The 18,490-nt window shown below is 36.1% G+C and overlaps 1 protein-coding gene and 1 long non-coding RNA gene across 4 annotated transcripts in view; one reads left to right on the top strand and one right to left on the bottom strand.

Moving 5' to 3' along the window:
• glra1 (glycine receptor, alpha 1) overlaps positions 1–13,372 on the bottom strand; it is an 80,964-nt gene extending 67,592 nt beyond the window's left edge. For both annotated transcript variants that reach the window (XM_007246433.4, XM_007246434.4), the window contains exons 1-2: positions 12,106–13,372; positions 1,255–1,379 (exon numbers count right to left, since the gene is read on the bottom strand). In XM_007246433.4, the coding sequence (XP_007246495.1) occupies positions 1,255–1,379; positions 12,106–12,161 (181 nt within the window). In that variant the 5' untranslated portion in view covers positions 12,162–13,372. The remainder of the gene's footprint in view (positions 1–1,254; positions 1,380–12,105) is intronic.
• LOC111195791 (uncharacterized) lies at positions 12,238–17,763 on the top strand. Of its 2 annotated transcripts, none has more exons than XR_007441009.1 (3): positions 12,238–12,313; positions 14,792–14,878; positions 15,224–17,763. It is a non-coding gene; the product is annotated as an uncharacterized LOC111195791 (long non-coding RNA). The 2 variants fall into 2 exon arrangements; XR_002651814.2 differs by lacking the exon at positions 12,238–12,313 and adding an exon at positions 13,015–13,098.
• The last annotated feature ends 727 nt before the right edge of the window (positions 17,764–18,490 follow it).

Below are 18,490 nucleotides of genomic sequence, written 5' to 3'. Positions count from 1 at the left end.
ATAATCACAATATTTTCCACATATAATGATTAAGCATGATCTATAATTAGATAAGCTAGACTACAGTAAGTTTAATCAATATTTCATCATATTTAATCAATTAATTTTGTGCAATTATAATTATACCATCTGTTGTTGATGAAACATGTAAAGAAAAAGTAAGAAATCTAAGAATAATGTGTTTTTGTTGCCTCAGTGCAACACTGTATATAATTAATACATTCTGGACTACTGAAGGCTACTTATTATAATCATTTCTATTATTTTAAACACAACTTTATGAATGACAAAACTTACACTAATGTTATTATTACAAGTTAAGTAATCATTCTACTACTAAGACAGTCCTGGAAAAGCATCAACTATAGCACATGTAACAGTACAGGAAAATTCATTAGAGACACCATTTTATACAAAATTGGAGAACCCATTCATTGTTCAGTTCTTTTAATTTGGGAGATTGACACATTGAAATGAGAGCATTATCAGCAGTGCTGAACGTTGCTGAATAAGGAAACCTCTGACATGTATCTTTTCAGTAGCTCTACTTTGGGATCAGGCCATTTCTACCACTGTCAGTGTACAGTTTTCACCAAACACTGAAACAGTTGCGTATCACCACAGACATACTCTCAGGATACCGACACAAGGTTCTTAGCCTCATACAGGAATGTAGCCAGCCTGTAAACAGCCTCTAAAAGTCTTTAGCACTTCAGATTATCACAAGGATCATCGTTTCCAAAAAAGGAAGAAAGAAATGAAAATCCAATTCCAGATGCTAATGTTTATTGCCATGCTTCGCTGCTTTGATACTCAGCTCGCTGTTCTGTTCACATGCAGATGTAATTTTGGAGTATTTCTTTAGGAGTGCGATTCAAACTTGAACAGGCACTGCAGAGCGCTGATGGAATGCATTTCTTTTTCTTTTTTGTTCTTTTTCTTTCTTTCAGAATCTGATTTCAAGATGGAAAATGATACCTTGTTTTCTGGAGGGATACCCAGTAAAGCTTGAGCATTTCAGTGGATGGCGCAGACATTTTGGATCAATAGTACAATTGATCACTTGCTTCCGTGGCTTTTTTTCTTGACCAATGATCAATGGTTGAAATGCACTTACTTCAATATGTAATTTGGACCGAATCCCCAGCTCTTAAAGACACATTTCCAAAATCTATTCAATCCCCCTCTTTTTCTGCAGACATTGCTTGGCTACATTCCTGCGTTATCCAGCCGTGTCTCTGTGGCTGCACCTACCTTTAAAATTAGGTCTGATTCTTGCATCGTAACCAGACACTTTTCCCATGAGTTTGTCCAAGAACTCTGAAGGGGGCATGGGGGAGGCAGCTTTCCGCGCTGCAGCTTGCTGGGATGCTGCCAAGCTGAAGAATAGGACAGAGAGACAAAGAGAGAAAGACAAGCGCATTATAGAATTATTTCATCAGCTGAATAAAAAAACTACCTGCACTTCATTCACTGTGCAGAAAGTACCTGATGGGCTGTTTCATCTGTTGAATATTCAATTATATGCCATCTATTACAAAAAGGATTTAAATTTAGTTTCGTGAGGCAGGGTGATACCTCCGTTTCTAAAAATACAGGATGCATTTTATTCATGAACAGCAAAAAACACATTCCACTAGGTCTGTTCTATTCTGGTTTATACCCCATTCATGTATTATATAAATAAATAAAATTTAGCAGAACATAAAAATAATGACATTTCTCATAAGACAAAGCAAAGCTCATCTTTTTGCTGGACTGCAGTAATGAGTGGAAGTGAACAGTACTGAACCCAGGAACACTCACACAGGCCTAACCGACTAAGACGTCATTAAACATCACAGACACAATTAGTAACACGTGATGGTCCCACTGTGAGCAGCTCATCCAGTTCATTCTAAATGACAGATCGCTAACCAGCCTGGAGGTCACATGACCACTCCAGCTTCCACTCTCACTACTGCTCCTCTTTCACTCTCAGAAACCAGGAGAAACCACTGAGAATCTGAAGCACTGTCAGGCGAGTGCAAAGCACAAGACTGTTTTGTGAGGTCTGATGCTATGAGACCATGGGGTGTTTTTCTGAGCATGTAGCTGCAGTTCAAGCTCACGCAGGTTTATTAAAGGCTTAAGTAGGCTTTACATTGTTGAAAAAAAAGTGTTATAGTTTAGGTGAATAATACCGCAATCACACCTATGGGGAAAAGTCTCAGACAAGGATTAACACACATTATGCTGAATGGACAATGGATTTTGATGCACAATGGTATTGTAAGCATATCAGTATAGGCAGATCATTTGAAAATCTCCTTTTTTGGTTTAATGGTTGTTTTTTGCATGACAGTGACGAGCTATGTGTCAAACAAAGACCTTGTATCTCCAAAATGAAAACTTTACAGTATAAGGGGAAAAACCTTCTTAACTTTCAATGAAAATCAATGTCAAAATGTTTCATTCCAGGTAATGTTGGGGCATTTCTATTGGTTGATTCATCATGAGATTCTGACATAATATAAAAAACTGCCAAATTTACATAAAAAAAAAAGTACAAAAATAAAAGAAATAATAAATAAATAGATAAATGGGCGGGTACTAAACAAGTACTAAACAAGTTACAACCTTTTTAATGCTGTATAGAGTAGAGCTGTACAGTATATTGTTTCACAACATGAGCATGCACAATAGTCACACTGTAGAACGGACACTTTCTACACTAATGCAAATTAAAAAAGCTTACATTTCCCACGATATATCTACCAAAAGCAGATTGTATATTTACTGTATATTACTCTCTATAAAACCATTGTCCACTCTTATTATTTTTTAAAATATGGTATTTAGATGCACTTGTCTTTTTTTAAATAAGCCTTGTAAAACCTCTAGAATTTATCATTTATAGACTTTAAACACATAATCCTGAGAAGTTACTGTTATTTCATTGTTTTATTGTTGAATTAAAATATTTTTAGTCCGAATTAATAAATGAAGCAATACTTGTTTTTTGCTCACATGGTAAAGCCTCTCATGATATAATAAAATCAACAGAGAGAATATAGTCTACATAAAAGTGTAAGTAGTCTGGCCTTCTGCTCCACTGCTCTTTCTCTGCATACTGATCCCGTCTCTCACTGTCCTGCACGGCTCGTCAGCTGTCTTGTCTAAAGGTCACTACTCCTGTTCATACAGCTACTGTTCAATGATGGACTTTCTCCCTAGACAGTGTTTTCATGTTCAGCATCATTGCACACACACATATATACCTCCAAGATAACGATTTCAATTAATTGGCCCAGAGGACAGTTTTGCCAGTTACAGGATCAATATTTGACAAAAAGAGATCAATAATCATAACATAGCCCACGGTGTATTGATCACACCTACGTCCTTGAGATTGAACCTCTGGCCAGTTTCACTTGCTGAACTGCTCCATATATCCATCGTGCTGAGGGTTTTCTAGCTGTTTTTAGTCTCAGCTTTATATCTATTTTTTTATTATTATTTCACCCCTGTCAAATCTGCTCTCCACTCAGTTCTCAGTTAACTAGCACTCAGCCTCGTCCTGTTCCACACAACATTAGGCTTACAGCTCATTAACATTTACTGGTGAGGCAAACTGCACCACTGGCATGTCAATGATGCACCTCTGTAGCTTTCAGACACACATGGATATGCAGAATTTATTAGGAATGTATTGATATGGAAACTGTGGGCTTATACAGACACTGATGCTTAATATTTGACTGATTAATAAACCTTTGCAAAATGTGGAAATTGGGCCTGAACCGGTCCAAAAAAAAAATCATGATATACTTTAGAGAACAGCAATATATGACATAACATAATGATAACTAGGGGTGGACAATGTTTTTAAAATTTTATTACAATATTTATAAACATTTATCTTGATAAACATGATCACAGTCAAAATGCATCAGTAGTGCCAGATCCTCAAACACCACAATTAAAATACTACCCGATATTTATTATAGTGATTTTTATTCAAAATGTTCTGTCCTTAATCCAGTTAACCAGAACTAATCACACTCTCTGTAATGAGATGTACAGTTGGGTCAGTGTTCTTTTAGCACTGATGGTATACTCAAATCATCCATCCTCCATCAGACCTTGACCTAACTGTACATTTAATTACAGAAAGTGTAAAAAAATCCTAGTTAATTGGATGATGTGCATCAAATTTCACCAATATTATAATTGTATCCTATCGACTGAAATTAAGAAATATATAGCAAAATAAATGCCATATCGCCCAGCCCTATATGTATATATAACATACATAAATATATATTTATACTAATAAACATGAAACAGCTATTTTTAGTTTATTTTTACTCAGTAAACGGCAGTGGTTTAAGTTATTTAAGAGGTTGTAATGCTCCTCTTTTAATATTATCTCTGTGGTATACCTCACACAAGATCGTACTCTTTTGAATGTAACCCTACAAATAACCCATGCACAATCTTTTCGGAATTAAATTACAAACAGATGGTGCAGCAGGCACAATATTACAAGAAGGCTTATTTCTTGAATAAAACACTTTTTAATTTTTAATACTGATATTGATATTTACAGGCCTGGTTACAAATATGTTACACTGAGTAACCAATAAACAAAACAAAAAGAAATAAAATGCCATCTATTAAAGAGATCCACCAAAAATGAGTATCTGGGCAAAGCACACACATTTTCTAAAGCAGTGGTTCCCAACCCTGGTCCAGGAAAACCCCTGCACTGCACACTGTAGGGGATTTCTGTTCTAACACACACTATCCTCAGCTCAGAAAGGGCTGCTTAATTAAACAGCTGGATCAGGTGTGTTGGGAGCAGGGTGAACACTAAAATATGCAGGGCAGGGGTTCCTCCAGGATTAGGGCTGGAAATGTTAGAACACTGTTCTAAAGCAGTCTTTAAGTACCAATATGATTTATCACTGAAGTAGAACATCAGGGGGACACTGTAAGACCTAAAGACTTATGAGAACTGCAATCCCGCAAGTCTGAAAACCTGCTGGGAGCCTCCTGCCCAATCACAGCTTCAGAAGAAGGGCGTTTTGGTGAAAAACGAAAGGCTAGGCACGTAATCCTTAAAAAGCAACCAAAAATGATGAAGTCAATCCCAAAACAAGGTGTAGTATTGTTTTTGTACTGGTGCAATACATTGCAGGGATTATTAAATTGGTCTTACTAATTAAAATTACTAGTATTTTGCCAATAAATGTGCAACCCGACGTGTTATGCATTTTATCCCAATGCAACTTTGAAATTCATTAATAGCCTGTAAAAGAGCTGTTAATGGTATATAATGATTTATGCTTGCTTACAGTGCAAAGTGTATGGTTAGGTTTACCCAATATTACAACAAAATCAAAAACTCTTAAATTACAACTTAATAGAAAAAGGAAGAAAAAAATACTTCTAATTATTTATTACATGTAACTTTAGGTCACTTCTACTGTAGGGCACTAAGATTAACATTGAAACATTGAGGCCTAATACATATTTTAAGTATAGGGACAAAGTAAAAAAAAAATCTGAATAATAAACAAATGAAAGAAATGATGAAAAAATATATATATATATATATAAAAAATAAAGCAAATTTAATAAAATACTTTTTCATACTATTGATGCATTTATCATGAAAATCTGAAACAATGTACGGATCAGTTTGCTTTTCAAAAAATGTAGAATAAATAATTATTAAAGGAATATTAAGACTTGAAATAACACTTAAAAAGCTACCCTGACTCTGATGCCATATTTTTCTAAATTCTTCATTTTTGTACATTTAAAAAATAGATAACTAAGCCATATCACTGCTGCCATGCAAAAACAAAAGTATATAAAACTTTACTTTCTACGTTTCAATTGAAGTAAATGGAATGTAAACAGATCATTTTCAAAGCATCTTATTTTATTTTAATTTTTTTATTGGTCCATTAGCCTTGAAATTTTGACACATCCATCAGAACCAATATCATATCAAAATGTTACAAAAAAGGCAAAACTGGAGATGCATTGTCTTTTTATGACATGTTAAATATAAAAATGTAACTACGTAATTATCACGTAACGATGATGTTGACAGCTAAAGTGTGTCCCAGAGCAACCGATAGAGGCCTGCCTCATCCTCCTCTGGATATACACTCAGAGTAAAAACATAACAAGATTAGTCACGGTTCGCCTGACTGTTGTGTCCTTTTCACATATTCTCAACCCCTATAATTCCCTTACATGAACCCATAGTGCTGAGCGAATCTTTATGACAGTGTGAAATCTGCCGATGCTCCAGCTTTTCAGAGCATTTGTTCTGCTTCTCTGCTGCTTTCTCTTGGTTTCAGCTTCATCAGTGTGAATGCACTGGTTAGTGTGATTCATTTTCAGCCCACTACTAAACCATGTCTAGCGATTAAAGATTTTAAAGATCAGAGCCGTGCTGTTCTAATTCATTCGGATCAATGCCGACCGAAGCAGTCGAGAGGTCTTGACGCCGGTGCTGATGCAGCAGGGTAAGAAAGGGCTGAGCATCCTGCCAGAAAATAATATGCAAACAACCCTGAGACTTGCGTGCTTTAATGTGAAGCTCCAATCATTAGCCCTAAGTGTAGCTCATTATGTTCTTAGAGTCTCTGAAGAACCAAATCCTAATTGATCCTATCCTTGCATTTTGTAACACTCGAAAAATCAAAGAGCTCTTTGGCTCCAATACTCTGCTTCCTCTGGCCATTCCTCACTCCAGATCTCTCAGAACGGGTCTTCCGTACCAAAGACAAGAGAGAGCAGAGTTAACAGAAGCTACTATTACAGAGAAAGCGAATTCTGTAGGATAGGCAATATATTGATGTGCTGTTAAATTACATCAAAATGTGTGATCTATTTAGTGGACCGCATAAATAACAACAAACACTGTATGGTAAAACTTCATAAACATCACAGTAACAAGTAGATGACTGACTGTTGCCCCATTATTCTAATATGTTCATTTATTAATTAATAAACATCCTCATATTATCAAATTAAACAACTCAAACTAGGTTCCATTAAAACAACTGAGGTAGATTTAGCTTGTACCTGAGGAACTACTTAACCATTTAAAACATTCAAATTGTCTGAGTTTTTTGAGTCATGGTTCTATTTAGCCATAAACAATTCTTGGTTTATTATATACATTACCAACTCCTCACAAACATAAAACATAAGGCCAAATCCACCTACATTACCACTGCAGAACCTATAAGCAAAATCAATTTATGTAGGGTTACACAAATAATTAAATAAATAAATTCCTGATGGTTTACTGTAATGGTCTAGTGTCAGCTAAAGTCAGAGTTAAATATTTGTGTCATAAATTAGTTTTAAATATAGATCTAAACTCTACTATTGTTTTATACTATACTATTTTTTGACAATTTTTGAGAGAAAAACAAAAATCACCAATTGTTGTTTCGCCTCCGCTATTGTCAGAGTAATGCAGCACAAAAAAAAAAGCGTTCGATTTCCTGCAGGATGACACGCAGAGGACAGTCTTTCTAAATTATGACGTAGAAACAATGCAATGTAGTAAGACGACTTAATTTAACCCTCTCAAACTACATATTTTACTTTAAAGACAGATGTTTATTATCTATATTTAACCAGCATTCTATGCCGTTGGTGTATTTTAACATTACAATTTCCATCATACTGTACTGTATAAAATTTTTACTTAAGCATATTGAGATGAGGTTTTCCACCGGTACTGATATGATCCCAATATTTTAGTGCATACTGCGCATGCATATTTCTTGCTCATTCCAGTGTCACAACACTGCATTAATTGAAACCTGGGATAAGTGGAAAGGTCCAATTGGAGGAAACTTTCCTCAAGCAAATAATGATAATCATAATGACTCACATACATATATATATATATATATATATATATATATATATATATATATATATATATATATATATATATATATATATATATATAAAATACACTTGTAAAATGATTGATGGCATATCCTGTATATGAAAGTCAACTAATAGTTTAACAACCATCAGACAATTTTACTAGTACTATTCAATATAATTCAATAATACTTACTGTTTAAATGCTAAACTGAATGAATTATAAATATCATTTTAAATGAATGTTGTTTTTTTTCTTCACCTCAAGTAAAAACTATGACTATAACACTTTGCTAAAATCTCATACCTGAACAGCTGAAATCAGGGCCATTGAGATACACCTGGGTACGGTTAATTAGCCTCTGATCTGAATTACCATTTTTCTTATTTGCTTTATTCTCTGACTGCTGATTCTTGCTTTGTACCGCCCCTGTGGGAGGGCCACTCACACAAATCTGCAGATCTTAGATCTGATTGGCTGCGGTGTCTTTGGTGATGTGTACAACACCTGTACCAAAAAACCTACACTAGTTAAAATAAAATTTAAATAGTCCTCAACAGTTTATTAGTCCAGATTTGCATAGAATGTCTGGGTCCGGACCTTGGTCCACCTATTCGTGACCTCTGGTGCAAAGCATCAATCTCCATAAGTACAGAAGAGGTTCTGAGAATCCTAAAATCCAAACTGAGTTATAGCTTTACTGATTGGAGTGCACAGTACTGCTGAATCACCTTTTTCCATGAGTGAGATTGATAGTTCATTGATGATAAGCTGATTCGTCTGAAGTGCAATCAGTCTCAGTCTGTGGTAATCAATAACGCATTATAATGCCTTTGAACGTTAAAAAAAACAGGAATACTGGGAAGAACACAGCATAACTGCATCACGCTAGTTCTTGAGGGGGAAAAAGAGCTTTGGGTTTAGAAGTGAAGATTCTGCTCCTTAGTTTCCTCTGCTTTTAATGCCAAAGATAATTACGTCCAGATAAAATGCTGAGGAGACAGAAATCAAGCGCTGGTCCACTGCCACTGACTCTGCTTGGCTAATTACCACAGAGGGTCTCAAGTGATCAGACCAGACATACTGAGACCCATTACTACACAACATCATTGCTTAGAGTGCAATTTTCTTTTTTTTTCGTTTCAGGGTTTTCACAAGTGATTTTAAAGCCCTAATTTATGACATGCTGTCAGACACATGCAGCGAGGCAACCTGGCCGTGTCCTGGCATTTTCAAGGCCGGCCCAAGGGCATGCTGGGGTTTTCCTATAACCCAACATCAGTCATGTTTTCGTGAGAAACTGCATGTGTTATGTGGTAAACGTTTTTAGAAGCCAATGTTCTCTTATTTCATGACTCTTATAAAAGGCCCGGTTTATAATTATTCTCAGATTTTTTATTTAGTAAAAGTAAAATTCATTGAGGAATTATTTTCTGCCTTTAACATTTCTGGTCAGGATACCATAACCTTATGCATTACCAACTGCAATAATAAAGCAAGTAATTATAAATATAAGCAAATAACAGCAGCAGGAACAACCAACAGAATCCACAAGCATATCGGTCTTTTTTAAGAAGAGAAGAAAATGTCATTTTCCTGATGTATTATGGCACTGGTCATATGTTCATGCAAGTGATCTGGAAGTGTCAGTATATTTTATCAAATACTGCTGTTATTAAATTGTCACAATTTATTTTTCTCTCCTTGCAGATGGCATGTTTTCCTTGTATGATGACAATATCATGTCTCTTTTCTGCATGGGCAGTACTTCAGTATTAGCCATGCATCAGTCTCTCCGCTGACATCCCCCTTCTCAGACAGAAGGCAACCTCTCATAATGCAGCTCAAGCATGGATAATACGAACGCAGAACATGAACAACACTTAGAGGAGTGCACTTCATAGGACAACCAAAAAATAATCATCATGTTAGTGCACAATTTGTATTCCTTGGTGGTATTTGGCATGGACAGAGTAATCAATGTTTGGTAATAAGTCTGCATGTCAAATGAGGTCTGGGGTGCTGGCTGAGACTGGGGAAAGAGATATCAATTAAGAGAACTTGCAAAGTTCAGCAGCAAACGCTGAAGCTGCAATATCCTGACTCCAGTTCATGAACTAATGGCGCATGCAGAATACAAAACAATTATAGCAAGCCACAGTGCACGGCTCGAGAAAACACTCGACTGCATTATGCAGAGGAAATATACTGATATAGGCTGCTGTATTCAGATAATGTTCAGGAACGGCCAATCAAGATGGAAAGGTAGTGGACAGAGAGGACATTTGTTTCTAATTTTAAGAACATTTAAAAGTTGTATGTAATTTTTTTATTGTGTTAATGTTTGGAGAACATTTGTCTTTGAATTTTAATCAGCAGCAAGTCAGACATTGTGCTTGATTCTGTACATTTTTGGAATTTCTAAATATTAACCTTTATATCAATTACTACAGAGATCAAACACCTTCTGAGGCAAATTATTTTGTTAGACAGAAGCATGTACTGTGATTATTAATAATTAAAGGCTACCTATTACACAGACGATGACACAAAAATGACTTAACTGTCTCTTAAAGGCCTTTAGACAGTGGTTCAGTCATGGGTACTAAGCAGTCAATAAGAAATAAATAAGATGCAAAAAAATAAAAAATAAACAATGCACCCAATGCTGCACACATTAGGGCTGTGCAATATATCATTTCAGCACCATTATCACAATGTGTGCATAAGCGAAAGTCACACTGCAGAACATGCAATTTCTTGTGTAATGTCAAATTAAACGTATTCAAATTTGTGAAGCTCTATACAAAAGGGACTACTTACACAATTCAAAATTTCACATGATATATACCAGAGGCTATTTTTTTCTGGCAAATTAGGCACAGACTTCTCCTAATAATTACTGACACAACTTCAATAATTGTTGGTGCCCATGGTATTGCCCATTGCTTTTATTAAGCTAGGAGGGCCCATTAAATTGAATGAGCAGGTATTTAACTTTATTTACAAACAGTGGCTTTTTTATATATATTGTATTAATTTATTAGAGTCCTGTCACAATAAATTATACATTATGACATACATATTGATGTCATGACATCATATATATTTGGGCTGGGAGCTAAATCAGAATAATCAAATGATTGTTTTAATGCAATTTAAAAAAAAGGGGTAATTGGGTACAAGGAAATCTCAGTAGAAACACGTTTACTTGTTTAAAAAAATCATATTTTACTATTTTCCTGAACTGAAATACAAAGAGGTTATGTTTGCACTGGGTTTAATATAAAAGCTGCATGTAAGGGGCTGCTTAATTTTAGGTTTAAAACAAATCACTTTAAATGGTACTGTTTGATAAACAAAATAAACTAATTATGAACAGTTATGTAATGACTACAAATCTTAATGGTAATCAAGAATCATTCATATTTAAAAGAATATAATTTTTTGTACAATAAAAATACTTACACACATACATACACACACACATACACGCATAGCCATTTTCGTTAGATATTACCAGTGATCAGTCAGTGATGATACCGAAGTCATGACATCAATAATAAACTCTGTGTATATTTGCAAAATTTGCAAAATTGTTACATATAAGCCTATAATAACTACACCTGTCAAAATGACAACACTTTTGTATGATATATTGTGCAAGAACTATTAATAAAATATTTAAAAAATAAATAAAAAACAAAACCACGTTTTTTGACTGAAGTTAAATACCTGCCCCTTCAAGTCAATGGGCTCTCCTTGCTAAGAAAAGCAATATATCACAGGAATGTAGCCCAGCGTTATATATATACATATATATATATATTCAACATCGTACAGCTCTAATACACATAGTCTCCTTCAAATATGCCTGTTGATTATGCTTTTTTTCTCCATAAGCGAACTGAACGTCGCGCTCCACAGCCACTAGTGGCCGCTGTTGCCGCGATTGAATGGGACCTCAATGCAGGTGCATGGATGTGAAGGAATTACAGTACTATACCAGCCTACAAATAATATTGCTAATAACAAACTGCATGCATTTACATCAGTTATAAGTATATGGACTTACCCAAGGCCTCAACAGGCTTATTAACACATTTTAAATACATCAGATTTAAAAATTTATCAGCAAGGTCTCACAGTTCTCACCAAAAAAAAGGCAAAGAATTAATAATAAAAAAACTCACCTGAAAAACAGTATAGTTTCCCACAAATAAATCCCGAGTGCGTTCAATTTGCACATTTTGCCAGACTCAGGAGCTTTGGGCCACCGTTAGCTTGCACAATACAATCCCTGGCGTGATTTCAGACTTCCGAGGCGGGGAAGGACTGACTCTTCTTCTCCTCCTTGTTCTTCTTCTTCTTGTTGCTGCTGCTGCTTGTTTTAGGAAAAAGGTAAGAGCCAAAAACAAGCATGTGTGTTTAAGACCACAGAGGAAGAGGCGAGGCGACCATTTTCCTTCCAGACAGTGGCTATCGATTGATTAGCACACCGTGAGGTTCGAGTTCACGTTGTATGACCGCGGAGAAATAGAGAGAGATAGAAAAATAGACAGAGAGACAGACAGAAAGAAATAGAGATATAGGGAGAAAGTAATAGCTAAAGAGAAAGATATAGAGAGAGAGAAAAAAGAGGGAAGAGCAGCTTGTGTGGTACAGCTAGCTAGTTAACTAATTAACTAACAGGATGAAACAAATTGAGAAGCTGTTCACTCTGGACAATCCATAGCCAGCGCGGTGAGACCTTCAGGAGAGCCTATAATAATAATAATAATAATAATAATAATAATAGTAATATTAATAATAATTCTTGCATAGAGGTTTAGCTCAACAACTAGCTAGCAGTGCCACTAGTAGTAGTAGTAATAATAGTAGTAGTAGTAGTAATAGTAGCTACACAGGACGCTCTCTCTTTCCCTCAGTCCTCGCTCTCAGTGTCCGCTTGGCACAGAAACCAAACTCCCGACCTCCACCTCAGAGCAGCGCAATCCCCCAGAAGTTGTGTGAAACGGATACGGAGAGCCTGAACGTGCCTCTCTCTGCGTGACCGGCGCTTCAATTTCTTCTCCCTTCACCCCAGCAAACAGCACCGGACCGGGAGAACTGTGCTGCTTTCCTGCCGCCTGTAGTCGCAGGGACCCTGACCGCCGGCGCTGGCTGCTGCTGAGCTTCTTCTGCAGGTGCTCTTATTTCCTACGTAGTTGTTTCCCAGGGGTGAGTGGTTACTGCTGCTGCTGATGCTGTGTGCTGCTACTTCCATTGTCTGTCCGAGTTTTAGGGGACGCGGCTCATTTTCTCCTTCCTCTCACTCTCCTGCTCTCCTCGGTTTAGGACCGCCGGGACGGACGCAAAGCGGCGCGGGTTGCGGCGCTCAGAGCTTCCTCTTCCATCGCGCGAACGAAAAACGCTGCCAAAGCCCCTCTGCGCGCCCTGCTGCAGTCATTTACTAAACTCAAAAAAGCAGCACACCTCTCAGCGCACGCCCCCCGCCGCTGCCATTGGTCATCGGCGAGCTCGAGACGGACACCGGCGCTCCGGATTGGTCGCCGGCTTTGCCGTTAAACATGCAGCTCTTTGTGCGGCGCGTGCCCGGCGATAGCATTGCAGCAGCTTCAGCAAATTACTTTTTTTTTTAACGTGCTCTTGTTGTCTATGGAAGCCTCGTTCCAGCTGCTTTAAATAACAATAATGCTAATACACATATGTTACTAAGAGAAATTAATACAATTATGAGATGCTATCTTATTATTTTTAGATATTAAGTAATTACTTTTGGGATGCTAAGTCGCTATTTTTCAATGAAGCCTTTGCATATAGCTTCTATACAATCAATTGTCTATTACCTCACAATATTGACTCAATATTTCACAATAATGACTTAGTCTCTCAATATAATAAGATTATGAGAAATAATGACTGAAATAATGAATAATTGAAAATATATAACATCTCATAGCATCTCAAAATAATGACTTAGTATCTCAAAGTAATGAGATGGCATCTCAAAGTACTGTCTTAGTATCTCAAAGTAATGTGATGGCATCTCAAAATAATGACTTAGAATCTCAAATTATCGACTTTATGTTTCAAAATAATGAGTTAGCAGCTCAAAATGACAACGCAACAACTCAAAATAATGAGATTCTATCTCAAAGTAATGTGATAGCATTTCAATATAAAGATTTAGTATCTCAAATTATTGACTTAATGTTTCAAAATAATGAGTTAGCATCTCAAAATAACAACTCAAAATAATAAGATTCTATCTCTAAATAATTACGTAGAATCTGTAAATAATGACATAGTATCTCAAAATATTGTGATGGCATCTCAAAATAATGACTTAGTATCTTAAAATAACGACTTAGTATTTCAAAATATTAAGATGACATCTCATAATAATGACTTAGTATCTTAAAATAATGACTTAGTATCTCAAAATATTGATTTAATATGTTTAAGGAATGACTAAGCATCTCAAAATAATGACTTAGTATCTCAAAATATTGAGATGTCATCTCAAAATATTGAGTAGTGGTGGGGATGGGTTTCCATAGTTTGTCACATGGGGCTTATGGGAATGGAATAAGTGCTTAAAGGGACGTTGAAACATGTCTCAGTACACTGTATAGCCTTTTAAGTCTATGTAATTTATACATTTCTCTACTAACTGCATATTTTCTCTAGAGAGTGCAATTGTTGTTAAATTGTCATTTTTATGGACACACCTGCAACGCATAAACTCTTATGCTGACATTACTGTGCACTCACCTCTTAAATTGAATATTTTTGACATGATTCAAATGCAGCATAAGCCTCTGATCCTGCCCACTTTCCATTCCCAAGTCATATTTTTACACCCTTGGTTGCCAGGTATGCTGCATCCTTGGCATATGGAAACAGCTTAAAGCCCAAAAGGACTACAAGAGGGATGCCGAGCTGCTCATTTCTCCTGAACAGGTAAGAATGGCTATGTAATTGATCACAACCACTAGTAGGGATGGGGATTTCAAGTCATTTCAACATTCAAATGCTCATATTCATCCTCAGAATACTCTCTCCAATGTTCTGAAATTGGACTGTGGTAGCTGATTTATAAGCTTTCTGTCATTTAGTACATAGTGTTCCTTTGAAGAGACATTGGAAAGTGTATTAAACTCTATACAGACATTTTTATTCAGAGTAGCTAACATTTATTAAATAAAAACTGATTTGCTTTGCTTGTGTTTTGTATTTGGATGGACGGTCTGGAAGAATCGGGAAACAGTGCACGACTAGTAAGCCACCTGTCTTTTATTTCTCCAGGCCAATCGATATACAGAGTTACTGGGGAGGACACCCAGACAGGGACTCTCCACTCTTCTCACGGAATTCAATTGTCCATTGAAACGTGATTCTGCTTCTGATGCCTGCAGTTTCACACAGCGGTTGGTGGAGAACACCCCCAGCTCCCCCCACACAACTCCCACCAGTGCTGAAACTGATTACAGTATTCATTTATGTCCAGCTGGGCTGTAGGTGCTAATTTACAACTGTAGTTGTTAATTTAACACTATAGGTGTTCACTTAGTGCTGGACTGTGCACTTTGCTGCTTTGCAATAACTCAACCTAAAAAAAACATTATTTGTATTTGGTCATATTAAAGACAATTCAATGTATCTACCACAAGGAATTCACTCTCCTCATGTGGCAGAAAGCCATCATTTGTTTCATATTGTAGAGTAGTGTCTGGCTCCATGTTTTTAAGAACACAGATTTCACAATACAATCAAATACAAACCGATAAAATCAATCACTGAGGGTAACTGCTATTTTGACATGTCAAATGTTTTATAAGAGAATATAGTGTTTAATCTGCTTCAAAGTTTTACAGCTACAAATTTGATCAGAATATTTTATTTACAAAATATATTTACGAAAGTCATTTTAGCATTTAAGGAAACTCTGTTGAGTTTTGTTTCCAAGTTTTTCAATAAGACAAATAACTGAACAGCACAGTGATTTATCAGTCTACTCGTTCTTTAGTTGAGCTCAGTAACATTGAGATAAATAACTTATCAATGTAGCTATGTATCAGTTTACTCATACTTTATTAAAACATGGTTACATTGAGATGAATAACTCATCATAACAGTGATTTATCGGTCTACTCACACTTTAGTATAGCTCAATAACACTAATGTAAATAACTTAGAATGTGGCTGAGTATTGCTGTGGATTATAGGTTGTGGGCCTGCAGTGAGAATTTATCCATTTAAGTTTGGTGGCTGTATGGCAAAATAAACTGTAGTTCTTGACCATGGCCAAAATGAATGGGAGTGAATGAAAGAAATGAGGAATGAAAAAATAAGTGAATGAGAACATGCATTTTGGTGGCTGTCAGACAAAAGGAGATTGGGGTTTGGTGAAAATCCCACATTTCCTTCGGGATAATTAAATCTATCTAACTATCTAGCTAGAGAGGAAAATAAAATGACAAACAACACCTTTTTTATACCAGGGATCTGAACTAAAATAGTATATCCAAAAGAGTAAAAGTGTATTGGTTGTCCAGAAGTACAGTTCAGTACAGTAGATGCACATGCACTGTTTTACCCCATTTATTCCTAATGGTAAAATAACAGGTTTCAGTGAAGGCACAAGCCTAATCACAACAATAATAAGAATATTATGGTCTTTTTTGTTAATATTGTATATGTTTTAGCACACATAACAAATAGTACGGCTGCTACGTTATGTCTTACTGTGTTCTCAATCAAAATACCAAACTAATAAAAATGGGTTGATTGATCGATGTTAGTGTTAATAATATCCAGTACAGAGTTTTATTTGATGCATTTTTCTAGGTTTTGTTTTCAATACAGTGATGTGCTGAATGATGTGAAATACTACGGAGAGAAATAGTTTGGCAGATGTCTGTGGTGACAGAATAATCCAATTACAAAAATGACAGTAAAGGTGTTGTTTTCATTAATAAGCCACTGCCATTGATTGTAGCAAATAAAGAATGCCTCGGGAGAGCCAACCAATTTTGAATGTCAACCACATTGGCTTTGCCTGCCCGAGCTTTATGAGATAGTTTTATGTTGTCTCAGATGGTGCCTGTCTGGCCATGGGTTTTTATTAAAGCCTTGCTGTGCTGTTGCGGATGGCCGTTAGTTCATAAAATGTGAGTTTGCTGAGCAGGAACTTGTGCTTTCGAACGTTTGCGTCAGGTGACAGACTGCGTGTCAGCTAGCTGTGTGTGATGAAGTGCGTGGGGAAGGACATTTGAGCAACGATCTGTTGAAAAGCTCTGTTTTCAGGTGTTTCAATGTTCTGGCCAAACGGCCCAGAGGCAGAGGCCGACCTGAACCCACCCCTCACTCAGTGAAATGTACGCAGCTGGTTGAGAAGAACACAGCATGTTCAGTTTGTTCAGAATCTCGCACCGCTGTGTAGGCCATAATGCACTGGGGTAAAAACAAAAGAGCTCCTCTTAAGGATAAAAAGTGAAATATGGGCATACACAGCTAGAAAACAGCAGGCTTACTTTTTCATACAAAAAAAATATATAGGCAATAAACATGATTTGTTGGTTTGCCAGAAACGGATTATGCCTATTCTTGAACTAAATAGCTGTGCCAATAGTCACAGTTTTTTTTAGTCTGGGTTTTGATTAATCTAGGACCTAGACCTGTGCTTTTTACTCTCCAATAAACAGTTATGCAAACTGGAAATAAACTTAGTTCTGGATCCTTTCCAATCAGTGCAGAAACTCCATTCAGAATGATGTATAATCCAGCAGTCCAGGAATATTCTCTTAAAAATAAAGCCCCACTTTTGGTTCCATAAAGAACTGCAGCCCTATGCTAAGAGATGCAGAAAAAAATAATACAGAATTCCAAAATTAGAATACAAAACATTGTGTACTTTCAAAACTACTTTTATTTATTACACGTGCCCACATGCTTTGTTCTTTATTCACATACATCATGGTGTATTGGGTGTAAATAATGTTGAACAGCTTTGGGTACTTTAATAGTATTATAAACACTCAGCGAGTTTTGCTAACATACTATAAACCAGACACTTGCAATGATAATCTTAAATTGAGCATTAAGCATTTCCAAATTATGGTTATCAAAGGACAGGATAAGTTGTTTTGTTAAAATAAAAAAAGAAGATCTGTCCTTTTCTTATAAAACGCAGTACCATAAATTTTGAGAAAACTGATGTTTCAATTATATACTGTATATACTTAACATGGATTATTATTCTACAACTTGGCATAATGCGTTTTTATATACATTTGTGCTGTTTGGGTGTATTTCACTGACTTTCAAATGGTGCGCACGAAAGCTATGTATAAGTATTAATGAATACATAGATGGATGTGCATTTCCTATTTTCTATTTTCTTTTGTAGTTGATGACACAAAACAACAGAAACTATTTAACAACTGGCATGATTTTAGTTTTCACATGAGAGGAGGACAGGACTGTCAGATTACACTGCCACCATCCTACAGTAACCGCCCTTTAAATGTGTGTGAACACAACAAAGCAAAACTGTTGGCTCAAAAAAATGGC

This window comes from Astyanax mexicanus, chromosome 10 (genome assembly GCF_023375975.1).
Source record: "Astyanax mexicanus isolate ESR-SI-001 chromosome 10, AstMex3_surface, whole genome shotgun sequence".
Classification (NCBI taxonomy): domain Eukaryota; kingdom Metazoa; phylum Chordata; class Actinopteri; order Characiformes; family Acestrorhamphidae; genus Astyanax; species Astyanax mexicanus.
Note: the sequence above shows the minus strand (reverse complement) of the source record. Positions and strands in the feature narration are given on the sequence as shown.